Here is a 21,762-nt window from a genome sequence, read left to right on the forward strand (position 1 = left end):
ACTTTTTGAACACAATGTACTTGCCTGATGGTGATACATTTTCTAATCTTAGGTTGACATGATGCCTTCACTTGCTTACTTTTGTGCAAAATGTGCAGGTAGGCTAATACATTATTATTTTGTATCTCAACTGGTCATATAGGCCTAGAGAAAGTAGCCTCTAAAGTGGCATGTATGACTACATAATGTGTTGCAGACTTGAGCTGAACATCCTGTGAGTCAAATACCAGTGAGGTTCATAAAGTGGCAGATGGGTGAGGCTGCTCTGAGGGACACATACTGTACTCACTGAAACATTGTTCAAAGAGTTGCTAATATAGCTGTAGCCTAGAATTGGAGTGCTATTGTGAGGAACTCCTTTATTACAAAAAAAAAGATTGAAGGTCAACACTTACATCAAGCAGCCCATTCACAATAAGGCAAACGCTTGCTGCAAAGCTTGGTGCCATCTTGGCTACAGTGAGTACTATCATTTATAAACATAGCCTATATGCTTTCTGCATGGAAATGAACAACAAAGTAACAAAAAGTAATACAACTTCTTGTAGCTTTTTGGGGTTTTGACATAAGTGTTCCCCTTTTGCTTAAATGTATTAACAACAGAAGCAAAATACATTTTTCTCCTCAATACTTTGAGGAAAATGTATTTTCAAAAATGTTGTCATTAGTCATTACTAGAATTGGAAACATTGGTTAAATGTCATATACTATAAAAAAACAATTAGATCAGATCATTATATCACCTTTCAGATGTATTTGATTTGTGACTTAACTTGTTAAAGGTGCTAAATGCGAGGTTTGGAGCCTTTCTGTTGCCTCCGCACGGCTCTCAACATGGCGACACCGGCGGCTCATAGCTAACGGTGCTAACAGCGCTAACAGTGAAAACAAAGGGGTGGAACCAGCATCATCAGCTGTAACCGCCATATCAGTGCAGTGCAAAGCTTAGTACCATCTTGGCTACAGTGAGTGCTATCATTTATAAACATATGGATGCCTGTAAATGTAAAAAAAAAATAAAAAATAAAAAATAATAAAAACTTCCTATAGATGTTTTTGGTATTCCCCTTTTGCATAAATGTATTAACAACAGAAGGAAAATTATTTTTTTCCTCAATAATTTCCCAGGGAAAATGGTGTCATTAGTCACTTGGTTAAACGTCATATACTTTGCACAAAAAAACAATTAGGTTAGATCATTATATCATCTTTCAAATGATGTATTTTATTTGTGACTTGAGCCTTCTTGTTAAAAGTGCTAAATGCCAGATTGGGAGCATTTTTATTGCCTCCGCACGGCTCTCAACATGGCGACAGCGGCGGCTCATAGCTAACGGTGAAAACAAAGGCAACACTGCTGACAGAGCCAACAGTGTTAACCTGAGGGGGAACCAGCGTTATCAGCTGTAACCGCAGTATGAGCGCAGTGCAGAGTGACAGCCATGAGCGAGCCAGTGGGGCACGCTCACAAGCACGTGTGGCCAGCCTAGCTATGTCAACAAAGTGTGGAGAAGCTTGAATTACAACACACACAGAGGGAGAGAGACTTCTTTCTCTGCTCAGGTAGACATTACTCCTCTATATATTTACATAGCAAATAGTTGTTTGTTGCTATATTAATGCTCTGGATATAATGTATAGCACCTTTAAACTAGCACCTTCCAGAAGTGCACTTTTTAACCAATAAAATAGTCCTACACCTAGCCATTTAGCTAATTAAAGCTGAAGTAGGCAAGATTGGAGCAAATATGAATCAAAAAAGTTATTTTTATAAAATGGTTGCTATATTGTGACAGTAGTACATGAAAAAAAAAAAAAATCCTCCAGTGCTCCTAATGGCATCTGCAAGATTTCACAGACTGGAGGAAAACAAGCAGTAAGAGCTGATCTGAGGTCTGCTGTCTATGAGAGCCAGCTGTCAATCACTCGCGAACTCCGACCAAACGGTCAAACTAGGCAGCGCTGATCAAATATGAATCAATATTCTGTTATGTTAATGCATATTTCTCTCCTCAGATGTTTTCAGAATCATCTTGTAGTGCACGGTTTAGCTGTAAAATGAGAAAGTTTGTGACGCTGCTGCCATTGTGAAATCTGATGAAGGAACGCCAAGTTCTGGTCACATGACCGGAGCACAGCCAATAGGAACGCTCTTTCAATGAAATGACCTGTGATTGGTTAAAGTGTCTCGTCATGGGCTAGATGTTGTAAAGCCTGAAAACAGAGCCATGAGGAGGAGCAGAAGTCTAGATATCTCTCAGAACACTTGAATTACAATATACTGAAAGGTTATTATGGAATTGTTGCCCAATGCCAAAAATATACTGCCTACCGAAGCTTTAATGCTTTGGATATAGTGTATAGCACCTTTAAACCATCACCAGAAGTGCACTTTTTAACCAATAAAATAGTCCTACTCCTAGCCATTTAGCTAATTAAGCTAGTGCATGAATGTTTTTGCATTATAATTGTTTAGTATTAGCATAACAGTTGGCTATCAAGTAGTCATTTTAGAAAACTGTTTCCATCTTTCTCTTTCCGTTTTATTAGTGGACATGTTCAGGGAACAGTTTGGTTGCAACATAAGCTATTGTTCTCCAGTCTCCTCTCCACTAAAGGTGTTTCTGTTTGCTTGCTAAGTGGTCAGACATGCCTGCTGATGATCCGGCAGGAAGGCGGAGGAAGGCTGGTTAAAGGGAAGGGGTGGTGCGGCGGAGGGGCGGAGCGGTTCTCCTCACCGGGCGGTGTCAGCTGAAGAAAACGGAGACACAGCAGCAGAGAGAGGCCGACACACAGGGAGACACAGGGAGACACAGGGAGGTGACTGTTGTACTGAATCACACCAGCGGACTTCAGGTAAGAGGACGGAGCGTTTTAGGGCGTTTTCTCGTGACTGAGGAGGGGAAGTGTTGTGTAGAGGATTTATTACTCACTGCGGCACAGCTGCTGTTCTTCCATTCAGCAGATAATACATTTCAACGTTAGCTCAGGATATGTGAACTAATAAACTGACAGCAGCTCAAAATATGCAGTAATTTGTGAGTTATGTAGCAGATGATCGAAGATAGTTTAGAGCCTTGAAATACAATTTTCTCTCCTCACAAAATGTCCAGTGAATGTTATTTATTTATTTATCTGGCAAAACCGTCATCTCATCAATATACATATTGTATTTTTATATTTTATGTTGTATTACATTTTATATATATATATTTATATCTATATTGCATCTCTTTTTGATTGTATTACCTTTTTTAGCACCTATGGGATTGTCACAATCTAATTTCGTTGTACTACACAATGACAATAAAGGGCTTGGATTTAATGTTAGGCACGTGCACAAATGCATTAGTGTATGTTTTATTTATTTGTTATTACCATTTTATGAATATTTATGAATATTTTATGAATACTGTTTAACATTTAACAAATGTACCAGCCTATATGCTAGCTGATTTATTAATGGAGAAGCACATGTAGCTGGCAAATTGAGTTTCTAAACATGTGATTTATTTTGTACAGTATATGTCAAGACAATAGGCTTTCCCTGTAGTTATTACTATCACTGTGTAGTATAAAATACTACATGGTCACTTAATAACACGTTTTATAGTTGTTTCTAAATACATATAGCTGAAGGTTGCTTTTTTCTTAATGAATATTCATAATTATAATAGTGTAGTGTGTGACTGGCAGACAGCAGCAGCAGCCATGTGTCTGGATGATGAATGGTGTCATGGACTGCATCGTCATTCTAAGTGTGTGTGTGTGTGTGTGTGTGTGTGTGCGTGTTTGTGTGTGTGTGATGATCCATCAGGATTCCTGTATGTTCTGCTTTAGTCATCATGTACATCATATGGTGTGACTGGATGAATGAATGAATGAATTCTCAGGATCTGAAGTGCCATTGAGTCAATGTTAGATCCACCAGGAATAACTGATTTATGTTTTTCATCAGAACAGTTTGGTGCTGTAAATATGTTTGATTAAGGACAGAGAAGATTTACTTTGTTAACTTTATTAGCTGGCATTTGTCCACCTCGTAGACACAGATATCTGATCAATAGCCTATTTCCGAAACATGCTGTGTGTGATCATGACTTTTAATTTCATAAAATGATTTTCTGATAAATATTGGCACAAACAGTCCTCTAATCTCCTTCTATTTAAGGAAACTTTCCCAGAGAACAGCAAGGACAAACCTTAAAAGCTGTTCTTCCTGAAGCAGTGACATCTTGTGGCAGTAAAATATTTTTTTCTGTAATCCAACAATTCTGCTTGAGCAGTTATTTCACACTGAAAAAGTTATAATTATAATATTTGCAAAACACCAAACAATCATGTCTTTAAATTACAAACATATCTTGAGTTTATTGCATTTTCTATGATCTGTTAATACACTCAAAATGCAGATAAAATGCCTCCATGCTGTTGTCTCCAGTTTAGTAAATCAGTAACTATTGTTTTAGGGTCTTATTGTCGTGAGGAGGATACTGTCTGTATTGTGTATACAGGTCTGTTTTGCATTTAGGAGAATGCATCTCCATCCATTATTCAAATAACTTTGTCAATAGATAACTGACATGAAGCAATGTGCAATCTGACCACTATTATATGATATTGTTTTCCTAGGAGAGTATTTTTGTAGACATTAGTGCCCCTGTAATTTGCCTGCCTATATCCGTTTGAGTCTGCGTGACTATGCAACCACTATGTTTGCATGCCTATTTGTTTATTTGCCAATGCTGATGTAACGCGAGCATGGCACATATGACATTTTCAAGACACTCAGAGAGGAATCTTGACTGTTCTTGAGTGAAATTTTGACATGGAAAGGTGATTTGGGATAAAACAAGCAGGCAAAAGCAACAATTTCAGATGATTTTCTAGCCAATGTCTAGCTAATGTCTCTTTAAAGTCACAGGTGAAAGACTGAAAAATTGGAGGAAACACATCATTCACCTCTTTAAGTTGGATCTCTCATCAAATCAAATCTTTTAATCGACGTTTAAATACGGAAAATTGTATTTAAATGAGAGGATCAGGTCTCTTTTTCTATACGATGTTTGGAGTTAGATGCCATTGATATCTCAGGGTAAAAATGCCGGATTCGTCTGGACGGCGTTGGCTTCCCAGGCTGGTATTGATGTCTGAGGATGTAATACATCAAGTTGCAATATCTTCTAGTCTCTGCTAGCAGGGCTCTGCTCTCTGCAGCAGAAAGCTCTCTCTCAGATTAAATCATGTATGGTACAGGGCAGGGTAATCTCATTATCTATTATTACTAGGACTGTATATCTAGAACAATATTTACTATAACATTATCTGATGTGATATGTGATACATTAAGCAGCCATGATACTACAGAGCTCTGCTTTTTGCTACAGAAAGCGTCATCCTAGCTTTAGGATTTATCTGTTACTGAAAGGATCTGCATGCTAAAACAGATATATATATATGTATATATATATTCATTAACCTATGTGGTGGTATTAAACAGTCAGCTCTCCCAAATTACAAAAATATTTTTTTCATACAGCATAACCAATAACCTTTAGTAGATAGCGAAGGTGTGGATTTGAGACTAAGTCATGTGTCTTGAGGCACAAATTTGATGAATTTAGACTCAACTCGACAAAATCAAAAAAGACTTGACTTGGACTTTAACACCAATGACTCGAAACTTGACTTGGACTTGACTTGAGCCTATTGACTTGAAAATAACTGATACCTCCCCCCCCCTCCCCAGCACAAAAAATTAAAAAGTAGGTTATTTAAAAAGTGTGCCAAGAATCACTTCATTCCCCTTCATTTCCTCGAATCAACTAACGTTAACGCTATTCATTCCCAGCAAGTAGACACTTAATTCCCCAGATCCACTTTGTTTGAACCAATCCGACAGCATCCGGTCAAGTTGCAGGAGAAAACCATGAAGAACTAACGTAACGATACTGAGTGCCAGTTGGAAAAGATGATACCAAAGATAATTTCATTTGCGTACAAAGACAATGCAGTAGTCAACAAAAAACTAATTGCAGTATGCAAAATGTGCAGGTCGAAAAATAGACGGAGATGCAAATGGCATTACATTTGGTGAAGAGCACATTATGACTGGATTAGGACTCGAAACTCAAAGTTAAAGACTAGGAACTTTTCTTGGAACTTGTAAGTATTGCTTGGGACTTGAACTGGGACTTGACACTTGACTCAGGACTTGAGTGCAAAGATTTGAGACTTAGCCTACTTGTGACTTGTAAAACAATGACTTGGTCCCACCTCTGATTGATACCACCTTTGGTTTGATTTGGGGAAGTTTGTACCCGACTACAAATGAGGTGAACCTGAGTATGGACAGAGATAGATGCTTGGTGTTTATACTTCGGCAGAAACTGTTCACAGTGCGGTCTGTGGATTACTGTGGAGTACCCAGGATGTTGTTGCTGGAAAGACATATTGCTTTTGATGTTTTCGGATACTTTGCCAAATGTCATTTGCCTCCATTGTATTTAGGTGGAAGGGACACGGCAACGGCAGAGGTCTCAAAGCGTAAACCAAACGGATCAAATCATTGTGATTGACATTTGCAAGTGGAAAAGTGTTCTTTTTTTGTAATTTGGCTGAACAACTCATTTGACTTTTCAGCCATAGTAGATGATAATAGGTCTATGATTATATACCACAAGCTTATGTGGTTCATATCATATCTATTTTTGTTCTAGAGAGAGCGACTGGTATTTATATACAGTAGCTGTAATATCAATAGCTACATAAGCTATAATGCAAACCTTCTACACCCTCCATTACAGAATCATATTACTCCAAAGGCAATCTACATACATCTATTAGATGTTAAAGGTCTCTAGGCTGATGTAACTGTAATGCTAAATGGCTCTTTGTATAGTAGATGAAGCTACTGACTGAGTTAACAGAGCTGTGCTGTTAGAGAGTATGGCTCCAGGCTGACTCAAGCATCCAACAGTAAACAGAGGAATAACCAACACGCCTTGCTGTCGTATCTCATAGACCTAGATAAAAGAGCCTCAAGCCATCTCATTGAACAGATCTGTGTCTGTTGTACTCAAAGATGCTGAGCTTCACTATGTTGAGCTGCGTGCTGAATCTTCAAAAAACAGATACCCAAGAAACCATCACTAGGACAATAGGATGAAATGATTTTATAATACACATGTGCTCATAACATCACACCATTTGATCCTGATGACTGACATGAACCTACACAGCTGAAGAGACATGATGTGTATGATGTGTAAAGGTTCAGATTGTATATCAGTACCTAAATGCAGCTGCTGTATTATCTTATAGGTGTCAGCATGTCGACTAGTGTCAGCGCTGAGGAGGTGGAGGAGATCAGGGAGGGCTTCCAGAAAGTGGGTGAGTAAGAATGTGTGTGTGCGGATATTGTCATTCATGTTTGAAGTGGGATAAAGCAGCTGACAAACACATGTCCTTATACATTGTGTGTGCTCCATCTGACAGACAGATGTTTATCTCGGGGTTCATTGAAAGAAATTAAACCTTTGATACACTCACATTTAATTTATGGCTTAAATGGATAGTTTGACATTTTGGAAAATACACTTATTGTAAACTTAACTTAGCATAAACAGCTAGCTTGGCTCTGTCCAAAGGTAAAAGAAAATTGAAATTCTTTTTGACAAGCAGAGAGGCAAACGTTGAATCTAGTCCTACCAGACTCTTGGTGTTTAGAACAGTGGTGATTTTAGACTCTCTTTCGGGTGCTCAAGCATACCTACATTTTATCTCAGCACCCTAAAAAATAATTATAAAACCCTCTGAGACCCGCAGGATTGCTGGTGATCCCGGCAGACATTACTGCCTTTAAGAGGCTGTAGTGGGTTCAATCTTAAAGGTACTCTCCAAAGTTAGGCAAAATTTTGGCAAAGGCAAACTGGCATGGTGATTTTCAAAGGGGTCTCTTGACCTCTGACCTCCAGATATGTGAATGTAAATGGGTTCTATGGGCACCCACGAGTCTCCCCTTTACAGACATGCCCACTTTATGATAATCACATGAAGTTTGGGGCAACATCATGTAGTTGTTTGCATGCAGTAGAAATGTGTCAATGTGTCAAATCTTTCTGGGGGAAGACCCCCAGACCGCCACCTCATATGTGTCCCCTCCAATGTTGAAACGAAACCTGCATCCTTGACTGTAAATGTGTCACATTCTCATTAGAGGCTGAGCCCCCCTAAAGGTCTGATCCTAGGATCACCCCTTCTTTAGAGTAGTAAATGTAATTCTTGTCATGAAGGAACTGACTGAATCCTGATAGTGTCGTATCAATCGATAATAGAGAAGAGCAGCGTGTTGGGCTCCAACTAAAATATTGCTTGCTGTTTTCCCTCCTTCCGACCCCGCCCCTGTTGCCTCCACCTCACTTCTCCAGATGTGGATGGTAATGGCTACATCTGTGCCTCCGAACTTGGTGATCTCTTCCGCGAGGTGGGCTGTCCTTTGCCCGGATACCAGATCAGAGAACTCCTTCAGAAGCTGGACAGAGACAACGACAGCCGTATCAACCTTGAAGAGTTCACGGCTGTAGGTAACACTAACTAACTAACTAACTAACTAACTAACTAACTAACTAACTAACTAACTAACTAACTAACTAACTAAATAAATAAACTGATTCACAACTTTACCAACAGTTTATCAACTAAATGTTGACTAAATAAAGTCCTAACTTGAAGGCTGACTGGTTGACTGACTAGATTATATTAAAATTGATTACAATTGATTAAAATGAATGTACTGTCTGTGATACTTGTTGATTTTGAAACTAACTCAAGAGGCGAGTAACTGACTAACTATATTAATCAGTATCTTAATAAATAAAGCCACAGTTTGATTGACTCTAAGCGTCGTCGTGCATTTTTCAGATTTTCCAGGATATGAAGGATGACCGCTTGGCCCAGGGCTTCAGGAAAGCTCTGAACAAGAAAGAAGGCATCTTAGCCATCGGGGGCACCAGCGAGATCTCCAGTGAAGGAACTCAGCATTCAATCTCTGGTTAGTAAAGTAACACTAATACCTATAACAGTGGTTCCCAACCTGGTGTCCGGACTACAAAGATCAGAGGGTGCGCCACGATTTGTGATTTGGTGAAGATCAGGCTCCACTAGTATTATTAGTATTATACTATTTGTAGAATTAGATTCCAGTGGTGGATGCGATTGTTTCCGATTTGTGTGATCCAAACATTTCTAATAACTTCAAAGTGTTATAAAGTCCAAAAGTCAACATTTATTGAAAAAAATCTATTCACAACCTGTTTTTATCTAACAAGGTATTCTGCTTCAATTCATATTTGTTGGCATTTAGCCTTTCAAAAACGACATTTTAACTGCGGTCAAAAACCTATTTGCTCTCAGCTTTTCTTTGATACAAATTGGGGTGGGGGGGGCTTCAAGGAAAACAGGTTGGGAACCACTGACCTATAGAATGATATGTAAGGGTCCACTGTCCATCAATGTCATCAAGCCAGGACAGGACCTGACACCTGACTCACCTGTATTTCAGAGCAGGAGCGCTACGCCTTTGCCAACTACATCAACTCTGCTCTGGAGAAGGATCCAGACTGTAAACACGTCCTGCCCATCAACCCCGAGACAGAGGCTCTGTTTAAAGCCGTGGCAGACGGCATCATACTTTGGTAAACATTAACAGATCTGACAAAAATCCTATAAATAACATTGAAACATAGTGATCTCTCACTTTGTAATTATCTGTACTTATCCATCCATAACTTTAATTTTTCCTTAATTTGACCTTCAACTCCACTGGTCCTTATCTGTTAACATTAACCAGTCTGTTTTTAAGGCCATGTATTACGTTTGCTAATATTTTTTGTGTGTTTTTGCAGTAAACTCATCAACCTGTCTGTTGCTGACACCATCGATGAGAGAACCATCAATAAAAAGAAACTCACAGCTTTCACCACGCAGGTCAGTTAGCTGCTTAATCCTTGTGCCTCACTTTAAAAAAGTAGAGGACGGAAATATCCACGACAAAAAACAAAGAAAATATTAAATATTCCTTTATTTTCAGAGTTTTAACCCTTTGAATGCTAGTTTGTTTATATAATGCCACTGTTGTTTTTTATGAAAAAAAAAATAAAATAAAAAAAATCTATATATAGTAAATGCTAGAGGGATTTTTTTCACAGTTTGAGATATGTCAATGATTAGCAATAGCATTCATTATGTTAACACATAATACATATAACATATAATACACATAATACAGCAGCAATGCCCCATAGGGCAAACATAAGAAAATGGCTCAATCTGGTAGAAAATAGTGAAAAGCACAATGTTGAAGCCAGGGCTCTAGACCGAAAGCCTGATATAATAGAATGTATGATTGTATGCCGATGGTTTTAATGGGTTTCATTGGTGACATTTTTGTCCTTAAGGGTCTGAGTGTCTGTATTTTGGCTACACAGTTTATTACAGGCTTATTATAGGAGCTGAGATTGAACTTCCAAAATAAAAAAATAAAAACTCACAACCTTGCTGAAATGTATGCCATATGCATTAACACAGACAGAATGATTGGAAAATTAATAATTAAATGGCCAAAAATATCCCTAGTGAGGCACTAGGGTTAATTAGTTAATCAGTTGTATGTTTAGTGTGATTTAACTTAACTGCATACATCATAGAATACAATATCAAATGGATTTAATTTACAGTTTTTAAAAGATACACAAAATGAAAGCCATTTATACAGTTTGCTTCTATTTGACGGTGATACCACCTTCATATCTAAAACTACGTCACTGATTATACATATGTACATTATATTGCATGAATCTGACCTCTGTTTTGGCCTCCATCATCCAACTTTTATTCTTTCCCTAACAGGAGAATCTGAACTTGGCTCTTAATTCCGCCTCAGCCATCGGCTGCCAGGTCGTCAACATCGGAGCTCAGGATCTGAAGGAGGGAAAACCTCACCTGGTGCTTGGACTCCTCTGGCAGATTATCAAGATAGGACTGTTCGCTGACATAGAGCTGAGCCGCAATGAAGGTATGTACAAACACACACACACACACACACACACACACACAGTCAGACTTTTCTGTAGATATAAAACTAAATGTAACTTACCCACACAGACTTCACATGACAATATAAGACAGATTATTAATGCAGCAAAAAATTTGAATTCTAACAAAGAAGTATGAGAGTAATGCTTGTGTTTGTGTGTACAGCCATAGCAGCGCTGCTGGAGGAAGGGGAGAGTCTGGAAGAGCTGATGAAACTCAGTCCTGAGGAGCTGCTGCTGCGCTGGGCCAATTTCCATTTAAAGAAAGTTGGCATGTCCATATCAAACTTTTCTGGAGATATTAAGGTAAGGAAATGTCTGTGTGATGCCTAAACCTCTTACTGTAGTAGACCACTGAAACCTTAGACCCTGTTCAGACCTGGCATTAACATGTCTTCGGTGATCCGATCACAAGTGGACAGCTCTAGGTACAGGAGTGAATGCAACCAAGATGCATTGAGGATGCATTATTATTCCCACATTATCAACAGCAGTGCATGACAGCTTCACTCCATAGACATAGACATACACACTGCATCAAGAGGCAACTCAACAAAATAGCTTCATATATAGTTCTATAGCTTAAGAGCTTGTCGCTGATGTGCCTGTGTTTTTGTTCTGGTGCTCTGACCAGATTCCCGCTCTCATCCCCGGCTCTCTGAAGCCCTGTGCACCGCTGCTGCCTGCCTGGCAAAGGTGGCGTTGGCAGTGGCACGGAGGTCCACGGTGACCGCCAGTAGACAATAACCTTATATTCTTATGTTCATAAAATGTACCCAAATTCTTAAATATGTAGGATATTACTACTGCTGTCTCCCGCTGGTTAAAAACAACAACGCATTTGGTCTTTGCAAACGGAAATGATGTGCGTGTTTATTTGCAATATTGAGCGTGGAAGTGAGATCCGATCACAAGGGGTCACTGGAGACGCATGAGGAGACGCTTTCTAATCTCAGGTGTGAACCGACAGGTTAGAGCTGTCCACTTGTGATCGGATCAACCAAGACACATGTTAATGCCAGGTCTGAACAGGGCCTTAGTCTCCGGGTCTTACGAGTGTCAGACATCTTTGTTCTGTAATTATTTATTCTGGGGTAGCCAGCTGCCATCTGCTTATACTCAATATGTCTAATATATGTCTAAAGTTACATATTGTACAGTTACATATTCATGTGACAGTTTGAGTCCCACAAAAAAACACAACACGATGCTCGTGAAATCAACACACAGGAGAAAAAGAACTGACATTTGTGGTTGGGAGTAACTTAGTGTCTATCTGTATCTGTGCAGGACTCCAAGGCGTACTTTCACCTGCTTGAGCAGATTGCTCCAGACGGCACCAAAGAGGACGTTCCACGGATTGAGATCGACATGTCTGGTTCTTTTGTAAGTTGATAAGGCAATAGTTCTATGTAGTATGCAACCTTTTTTTATTTTTCATAAGGCAGCAAAGAGTAATGCGGTATGTATGTTGTTTACCTTTTAGATTCTATTTATTTAGTATTATTTTAGTCAGACATTACAACTTAAAGCAGTAATTAATTACGACAGAATTCACACATTACAAAACCACACTGAGAATCAAAGATTTAAACACACACATACACACACACACACATTGGTATGTCATTGAAACTGAGCAGCGGTCAGTCTAAATTCAGTTGATGCTTTTCATTTGGCTATCAGAGGCTGAATGGAAGCCGACTTCCTGTTGACCTGCTTCCTGCTTCCTGTAGGACTATATTAGGATCACGATATCATTCCGTCAGTACTTTTTGTGAGCAGGGTTCTTCTCTTTCTCCCTCTAGCGTTCTTCATAAAATGGACAAAAGTGTCACAGTTTTGTCTTTACAATATGATGTGATCTTTCAGGTTATTAAGTCTACGTATTATTATTATTATACATCATAGTTTTACATGTCATAATCATCATCTTGGCTCTCTTGCCAAACGTCATCGTTGTCTTTGAGGAAATTAAGCCTTTTCATTACAGTAACATCCTTGTGTGAAGCTCAGACTATCTGTATGTTCCAATCCGAGTACTTCTGCAAGTACACTTCAATGTAGTGCGCTGTGTGCACTCTGTACTTACTTGAGTAGTGCTTGAATTTCAAAAGGGGGAATGGACGTCTCAAATCGAATACTCTGCGGTGCACTTATGACGATTGCAACAACTATTTTATGTCTTAGATTCTCATTTTTACATATGTGATTTTCTTTTTATACATATCTGTATGAGCGTTGTTGAAGGGAGCCTGAGAACTACGAATTTCATTACCAACGCCTGCTTCACTCTAACTGTTGTGCATATGACAATAAAGAAGTTGAATGTAATTTAGTGTATGGGATATCTTCAAGGATGTTCTGCATCTAACACATGACAGAGCTTGTTTCCCCCAACAAAATGTAAATCTGTATCTGTGTGTGTGTGTGTGGTTGTGTCACCAGGAGAAGGATCCGACAAAGAGAGCAGAGTATATGCTCAAACAGGCCGACCGCCTCGGCTGCAGACAGTTTGTGACCGCCACTGATGTCGTGTCTGGAAACGCAAAGCTCAACATGGCCTTCGTAGCCACGCTCTTCAACAAACACCCGGCTCTCACCAAACCAGAGGACCAAGACTGGAACCTGGAGAGTAAGCATGGATGAATAATCCTTCTCTCACATACACGGAGGAAGCAGCTGACCTTCTGGTAGTCCTGTCTGTGCGGCTAACCTCTCTCTTACTGTCCCTCTCAAGGCGAGACCAGAGAGGAGAGAACTTTCAGGAACTGGATGAACTCTCTCGGAGTCAATCCACATGTCCACCATATCTACGGGTCAGTATCCGTCTGTCTGGAAGGACTTGCTGTGTCATGTTAACTGTTTATTGCCACACTGTTTAAATACATGCGTGTGTGTGTTAATGCAGTGATCTGCAGACAGCCATGGTGATTCTCCAGCTTTATGAAAAGATTAAAGTGCCAGTGGACTGGGACAGAGTCAACTACCCTCCATACAAGGGAGGAGCAGGGCATTTAAAAAAGGTACATGCACATGCTACTTTCTAAACTGCTACAGTATGTATGTAAAGAAGTTTCTATATCACACAGGAGGTATACTTACTATAGTTATATTCATGACTAGACAGTAGTTCTATATCTTTTTACTCTGTATAGATCAGTGGTTCCCAACCTAGGGTCCGGGTGCCCCAAAGATCACAGGGGGTGCGCCAGGATTTGTACATGTATAACTAAAATCATATTAACACACTTACTGGATCATTTCTACAAAATTATTTTGCTACTTAGTAGGCCACGTTGTGTTTAAACTAGGGCTGTCAAAGTTAACGAGATAACGCGATAACGGGTTAACGCAAATCCGTTTTAATGCCACTAATTTCTTTAACGCATTCACACAATCAATTTTTCAGAGGTTGTAGCAGGCTAAGTTTTAAAGCTAGAGTGAAGGAATCCATCGGTACCAACCATGTCATACTAGCTTGTCGTGAAGGAGGTTAAATAACGCTCCAAACTTACGCACAGTTTTGGCGAGGAAAAACTTGCATGGCCATTTTCAGTTATATTCATTAAAAAAAGTTGATTCATTAAAAAGAGACAAACTAATTTAATACACTGAATCACTTTACTCAAATTGAGGATTTTGTTAAACAATTTGTAATTTATTTTAGGGTGATGATGTCAGAAAATATGGGGGGGGGGGCTCAGCTTTTCTTAGATACAAGTACTGGGGGCTTCAAGGTAAATAGATTGGGAACTACTGGTATAGATAACATGAATAACGACACACATACCTTGTGTCTCATTGGGAACAACTGAGTTTACTGTAAAATATACTTACATTGTGTGTGTGTGTGTGTGTGTGTGTGTACAACAGAGGGAAAACTGTAACTATGCCGTGGATCTGGGTAAGAAGAAAGCTGGTTTCTCCCTGGTGGGAATTGGTGGACAGGACCTCTACGACGGGAATCCAACACTAACTCTGGCCGTGGTGTGGCAGCTGATGAGGAGGTGATTTACCCTTAATACAATCTCAGAACCCATTGGCTATTGGTCTGACGACGGATAAGCCATATGTCTCGGGTTCCGGTGTAGCCAGTGGATATCCGGGCCAAGACTTCCTCTTCCGTGCGATGCTCGTTGTTTACAGTCCGATTAGTAACTTGAAACACGAGACTGGAGTTAGAGTTGAGAGACGACTTGTACGACCGGATTGTTTCACAAAGTACACGTCAAACATATTTTCCCAAAGATGGTTTCTGTCATTATAGGAAGTTCTTGTCACAGTGATGTACTGTATGTTCAAGTGTTAATTTTTCTAATAAGTTTGTTTTTAATTAGTTATTTGATGCTATAAAGGGGGTGAGACATCGTGATTGCCAGCTGTGAGTCTCTCTCACTGACGAGATGCGACCGTGCTTGGCTCACCATTGGTTCGGGCGGGTGACCTCGATACTGTGGCTCCACCGCCTGATCACTCTGGCTCCAAATGACGTCAAAATCTCAAGATGGCTGCTCCCGTATCCGGAATATTTTGGCTTCACTTCTGTGGAGATGCGTCGTCCATGTTTATATACACACAGACTGTTCACCTGCATTCAACCAAAGCCTGCTTGAATGGGATTGGTCACTACTACTCAGACTATAAACGGAAACCAGAACGCTTCCGATGCCAAAATCTTGTCCCGTTGCCTACAGATTCTACATGTGAATACAGAATCTGTTAATGGAGGTTACCCTTAATAGTGAAACTTAACCTCATGATGTGGTAATTCTGACATGTGAGAAAATGACCATGAACCCCACTGAGAAGTAAGACAGCATGTATTGGCCTCCAGCCTCTGGATGTTTGAATTGCTATATAACCCAAAGCAGGTAGAGGGCGCTGCTCTCTCAGTATACAGTTAAGTTTCTCAGGTTTTGTCAATGTTACATATTAGAATGAGTGAAAAGTGAAAAAACACTCAGAAATACACCTGGGAAGGCAACGCAAGAAGAATTACCCCTGAAAACAATGGGGTTTATGGGAAATGTAGTATTGAGTATCACCTTTTATTTGGACAACATGAACTTGCAGTATTGGGAGGATACCAGTCAACCCACATGGTTTCATTCATTTACTGTACTTATAGGAAGGTATTGTGATCAATTTTACAGTGAAGTGTAGTTATTGTAGCATGTCGTACCTTAAAGGGGCTCAATGTAAGAATCAAAATGTGCTTGTTAACAGCGACACCTGTGGCCGTTAAGTCAACGATAGTCAGCGTCCTGTTGCTCGTGCTTGTCCTCGCACTACGTAGACGCGTGCAGTAAGGCAACACACGAGACTGAACATGATTGACAGCTAAAACCACAATATCACTATATAATTCCCATGCTTGGCAGTAATGTTGGTCGGAAGGAACAGGAGAGAAACTGACCCCCGACGTCGGTCACATTTCTGTTTTGCAAGATGGCTTCACTAGATATAACTTTGTTTTTGTTGTGCTTCCGTGGAGTTTCGTGTTGGAGTCTGAGTTGTAGTGGGGGCTGGCCGTTTGTTGGCGTTAGGGGACTCCATTTCTAACCGAGCGTTAGCTATGGTTGTGCACTCGCGAGCGTGGATGACGTAACATCCGTTGGATTACTCCCGGAAAAACAGGCCTGGGTTCTTCACATTAAAAGCGGTCTACAGGCTGATAGAGGAAACCCAGGAAGTCGCGGAGGGTCTCATTTTTTAGGTTAGGTTACAACCCGTTCACACATTGGCAATAAAAAACGTTTATACGTGTAAAAACTTACATACCTTTAAAATAATCTCCCTAACTATTGAATTCACTGATTGCACCCCATGCTCCACAGTGGACATAGAATATGATTTGATTTAATTGTTGATATTCTTACATGTGGTCTTATGATCTATACGCAGGTACACGTTAAATGTTCTTGAAGACCTTGGAAGTGGAGAAGCTGCAGGAGATGAGTTGATCATTACGTGGGTCAACAAGACTTTGGCTGACGCTGGCAAGACTTCCTCTATCAAAAGCTTTAAGGTGAGTTTTACCTCAATTATATTTAGGTTTAGTGTTTTAAATAGTATAGTTTTACACGACCAGCCTGTGGGCGGTATCCTTGTTGTAAGAGAAAGCCTGCATTCTGTATGTTCATATATGTTATATGTGATGTGTGTGTGTATCCCTCTGTTCAGGACAAATCGATCGCTACCAGTATGCCAGTTCTGGACCTGATTGATGCCATTCAGCCAAAGAGTGTGAACTTTGAACTGGTCCAGACAGGAGATCTGTCAGACGAAGACAAACTAAACAATGCCAAGTAATCACCGACCTGCTTTTCTCTGATTCTGTTATTATTATTCCTAGTTGCTGGTTTTGGCATGGCATTATATTTGTGACTAAATTCTGGGCGTGCAACAGGACAGAAATAAATGTTTTGAACGTACATGAATTATAATTTGTAGAGAAATTATCATTCAAAGACTAATTTGAATATGTACTGTTTTGTCTCCAATCCGATCGGCAGTAGGATTATCGGTAACTAGAGAAGTTACTATTTTGGTTATTATGGAGGTTATTAATGTTCACTTCCTGTATGTGGATAATAGACACAATTTCTCCACAAAATATGATTTATGTGCTTGCCAAAAATATTTTTTCGTGTTCAAAATGTCTCATTGCAAACTCAGGATTTGACACAAATAATACTCCATATTGTAGCTGGTAAAAAAAAATTATGATAAAAGAAAACATCAAACAGAAATAGATGCATTTTATGCATAATTAATAGGGCTGTCAATCGATTAAAATATTTAATCGCGATTAATCGCATGATTGTCCATAGTTAATTGCGGTTATTCGCAAATTAAATTAATTTTTTATCCGTTCAAAATGTACCTTAAAGGAAGATTTGTTAAGTATTTAATACTCTTATCAACATGGGAGTGGGCAAATAGGATTGCTTTATGTAAATGTATGTATATATTTATTATTGGAAATCAATTAACAACACAAAACAATGACAGATATTGATCCAGAAACCCTCACAGGTACTGCATTTAGCATAAAACAATATGCTCAAATCATAACATGGTAAAATGCAGCCCAACAGGCAACAACAGCTGTCAGTGTGTCAGTGTGCTGACTTGACTATGACTTGCCCCAAACTGCATGTGATTATCATAAAGTGGGCATGTCTGTAAAGGGGAGACTCGTGGGTACCCATAGAACCCATTTTCATTCACATATCTTGAGGTCGGAGGTCAAGGGACCCCTTTGAAAATGGCCATGCCAGTTTTTCCTCGCCAAAATTTAGCGTCAGTTTGGAGCGTTATTTAGTATGACGTGGTTGGCATCAATGGATTCCTTAGGTTTTCTAGTGAGTGTGAGTATCTTCACTCTAGCTTTAAAACTGAGCCGCTAAAACCTGAAATTCTCAATTTTTGTTAATGCGTTAAAGAAATTAGTGGCGTTAAAAATAATTTGTGTTATCACGTTAACTTTGACAGCGCTAGTAATCAAGTAACTGAAAAATACACATCTAATACGTTGACCCTTTCCTGAACCAGGTATGCCATCTCCATGGCGAGGAAGATTGGGGCGAAAGTCTACGCCCTGGCTGAGGACCTGGTAGAGCTCAACCCTAAAATGGTGATGACCGTCTTCGCCTGCCTGATGGGGAGAGGCATGAAGAAGGCTTAAAGGAGACACACACACACACACACACACACACACACACACACACACACACACACACACACACACACATGCTGACCGACTGTCTTCAGTTATTCTGCATAAGCCAAGTTCTGGGTCTGCCCAGTGCATGCTGGGATAGACTCCTAATACATGAATAAAAGGTTTTGTTTCTTTAAATGTGAAGGCTGTGATACATCGGGACCATTTAGAGACAATGACCATGAGATGATAGATGGTAGATAGGTGCCGGTTCTTTCTCAGCATTTCAGGGTTTTGTTGTTTTCTTGATCCCTAATGAGACATTACTGTACCTCAATCTTGTTGCATTGCCTCCAAGTTTCCCATGTGCCACTGCCTCATGATATACCGACTGCGTTCTGCTGTATCTTCCAATGTGCCAGCCAATTCACAGTTTGAGCATTTATTGTACTTAAGCCATAATACGGTATTCTTTACTGAATAACTTTTGGCCTTTTTTATATATGACCAAAGCTGTGCTAGACTATAGGTAGTTCATGTCATCACACTAGAAACTGTAAAACGTTTAAGTCCATTAACTCACCCATCAATACTGATGTCATTAAGGTAGTTTTAATGGGATTTTAAGGGGATTTTATCAGATAGATTGATGGATGTAATATATCTGTAACTTTCATGAGGAACACATTCAGGTATTTTTAGTGGATTATCTCTAACCTCCTGAGCCCTAGCCCTATCCCTCAGGAAAAAAACGCCTAAAATAACTACCCAAAATGAATCAGGAATAGCCCCTCAACCATAAGGCTTATATGCATATATGTGGTCTCTTTTGAAAGGTAAGAAGCTAAGGAATATGAATAAATTGTAAGTAAACTAAACTATTTCATCATGGAGATTACAATGGAGATGCAGTATAGGAAAAAAATACGATTTTCATCATCTGGATTGTATTTCTCCTCTTTGGTGAAATACTTTGACAAGAATAAAGATTTATGTCAGTCTGACTGTAAAATGTGAAGTTTGACTGTTTGGTTGCTCCATTCCCTGTGTGTGTGATCCAAGTAGAGGTGCGTTCAAGTGCATTGGAAAGCTTGGAATTTCTAGTTTCCAGAGAAACTACGCATGACATTGTAGCCTTATGAAAAAATGATCACAGATCTTTTGATCGCAACTTGTTCTTATATTTACGAAGTACATTTCTGTACAACTTTATTGTTAAAATCCTTCGTAATAAGACATAGTTTGGACAACATGCAGTTGGTTTACGGATTCTGAAAACTGAAGGCCTCAGGTTTTCAAAATGGTGTAACATTCATATGTTCTATAAATAGATGATGAAATGGAGGTGTTTTCTAACTACGTCACGGGTTGCCCCCGGTACTGGGGGCTCACGGGTTCTAGAGGCTAAGGACATTTTAAGAACTTTTTTTTTATTTGGTCAAACTGACCAAATACCATGAATGCCTTACCTTATTTTAAATTTCAACACAGGTCTTAATTTTTCAATGAAGGTTTCATGCGTTTTGGTAACTTGCAGATAATCCATTAAAAACCCATTGATATGAAATATATCAATACATCTATCAATTAATTGACCCCAAACTAATTTATGCAGAAAACCCATTAAAAATCCCATCAAATATTATAATCCATTCATTTGTCCATTATGAAACCAAAAAAATCTGGTGTATTAAATACCTGAATACTGCATAAGAATCCCATATAATGGCATTTATTTGCACCTGAAAATATTTCAGACCCCTAAATCAAAAGCCAACCTTAAAAACCTTGAAATGATATAAGTAGTCACAGCTCCCATTTTAGAAAAATAGAAGCAGAGTTTATTTTGTTTATTCCGTCTATGCAGCAGTTTCTTTTCTAAATTGTGTACATCTGAATTGTAACATGTCAAAGCTGCTACTGCTTTCATATAAACTCAATAAAACAGAAGATGGTGTATACCTGCAGTGTATGTGTTCCCCTTCATAATCAAAATACTGTCTGGAGATGATTCCCACATTATTCATACAGGAACAGAACATGTGGATTTGACCCATGTAAACAATGTCATGAATTCAGATTGTTCGGTTGCTTGCAAACAGCCATGACTGAAATATGACTTCAGGTGTAAAAAAAAAAACATTCTAAGACAGATTTCTAATTCTGTATTAGTCTAAAATATTAATATTTGTTTGCCTTAATGCTGCATTTGATTATGTGGATATCCAGGTTTGTTGCTGCTGATGTTAACATTCCACTATTGTTCTGTTTTTTTTTCTTTTATCCAAAATGTTTCTTTATTGGCCCCTTTGGATTGACCCTCTGGGCCAAATAATTGCTTTACATGATAGCAATACTTCCACAAAGTCAGTATGTACAATCAGATCAATAATGTTCAATAAAAGCATTTTTCCATATATTGTTTGTTTTTGTTCTTTGTCTGTCCCATATGGAAGCTGGAGTGTGCCACCAGGGCATTTAAAAGATTCTGTCAGTATTTAATTATAATCAATTAATGGACTGGAATTGGATTGGGAATTAATGAAAAATAAAAAAAACAGAACAAAACTATAAATTGGTTAAATGTGCACTCAAATGATACATTTAAAAACTCAAAGTAAAAATTAAAAAACAAATCTACATTTGCCAATTAATAATTTGATTTACGTATTTTGTCTTTAATGAGAATAGAAAACTGTTTACCGTGATGACGCTGCCAACTCGTGGTTTCCGGGTGCGCACTTGTAATATGCGCTTACATGAGCAGGTTGCAGTATTTTTTCCATCATGTCATATAGCCTCCAGAATAATATTATTTTTTTTTTTAAATGCTGGTGTTCCCCACTGATCTTCTCATCTCCCTATAGAAAGGACACCAAAGAAGCAGGATTCCCAAAATGTTGAACTATTCCTTTAACAGACCACATTTACAATATTTCAATAATCCTCATCACTACAAGACTGCAATTCTGTGTATATTCTTCTGTGAACACAGTATCT

At 39.0% G+C, this 21,762-nt stretch overlaps 1 protein-coding gene across 4 annotated transcripts; it reads left to right on the top strand.

Moving 5' to 3' along the window:
• Positions 1-2,712: 2,712 nt before the first annotated feature.
• Positions 2,713-21,179, top strand: LOC119494489 (plastin-3-like). 4 transcript variants are annotated; one of them, XM_037780401.1, is made up of 17 exons: positions 2,713-2,856; positions 7,324-7,392; positions 8,430-8,581; positions 8,923-9,052; positions 9,563-9,695; positions 9,906-9,987; positions 10,909-11,074; positions 11,260-11,399; positions 12,384-12,479; positions 13,542-13,728; positions 13,834-13,912; positions 14,005-14,119; positions 14,970-15,103; positions 17,001-17,124; positions 17,280-17,404; positions 18,654-18,791; positions 18,824-21,179. In XM_037780401.1, exons 2-16 carry the CDS (start codon positions 7,332-7,334, stop codon positions 18,784-18,786), a joined length of 1,857 nt encoding a protein of 618 aa, XP_037636329.1. In that variant the 5' UTR covers positions 2,713-2,856; positions 7,324-7,331; the 3' UTR covers positions 18,787-18,791; positions 18,824-21,179. The 4 variants fall into 4 exon arrangements, with proteins under 4 accessions (XP_037636329.1, XP_037636330.1, XP_037636328.1 ...); XM_037780402.1 differs by having other exon boundaries at positions 18,830-21,179; XM_037780400.1 differs by having other exon boundaries at positions 18,654-21,179.
• Positions 21,180-21,762: the final 583 nt, after the last annotated feature.

The sequence above is a fragment of the Sebastes umbrosus genome, chromosome 9, assembly GCF_015220745.1.
Source record: "Sebastes umbrosus isolate fSebUmb1 chromosome 9, fSebUmb1.pri, whole genome shotgun sequence".
Taxonomy (NCBI): domain Eukaryota; kingdom Metazoa; phylum Chordata; class Actinopteri; order Perciformes; family Sebastidae; genus Sebastes; species Sebastes umbrosus.

Coding starts and splice junctions, on each gene's coding strand:
- LOC119494489 (XM_037780400.1), top strand. CDS start 7,332: ATGTCGACTAGTGTCAGCGCTGAGGAGGTGGAGGAGATCAGGGAGGGC. Junction 7,393..8,429: donor GGAGGGCTTCCAGAAAGTGG/GTGAGTAAGAAT, acceptor TCACTTCTCCAG/ATGTGGATGGTAATGGCTAC. Junction 17,125..17,279: donor CCTCTATCAAAAGCTTTAAG/GTGAGTTTTACC, acceptor CCCTCTGTTCAG/GACAAATCGATCGCTACCAG.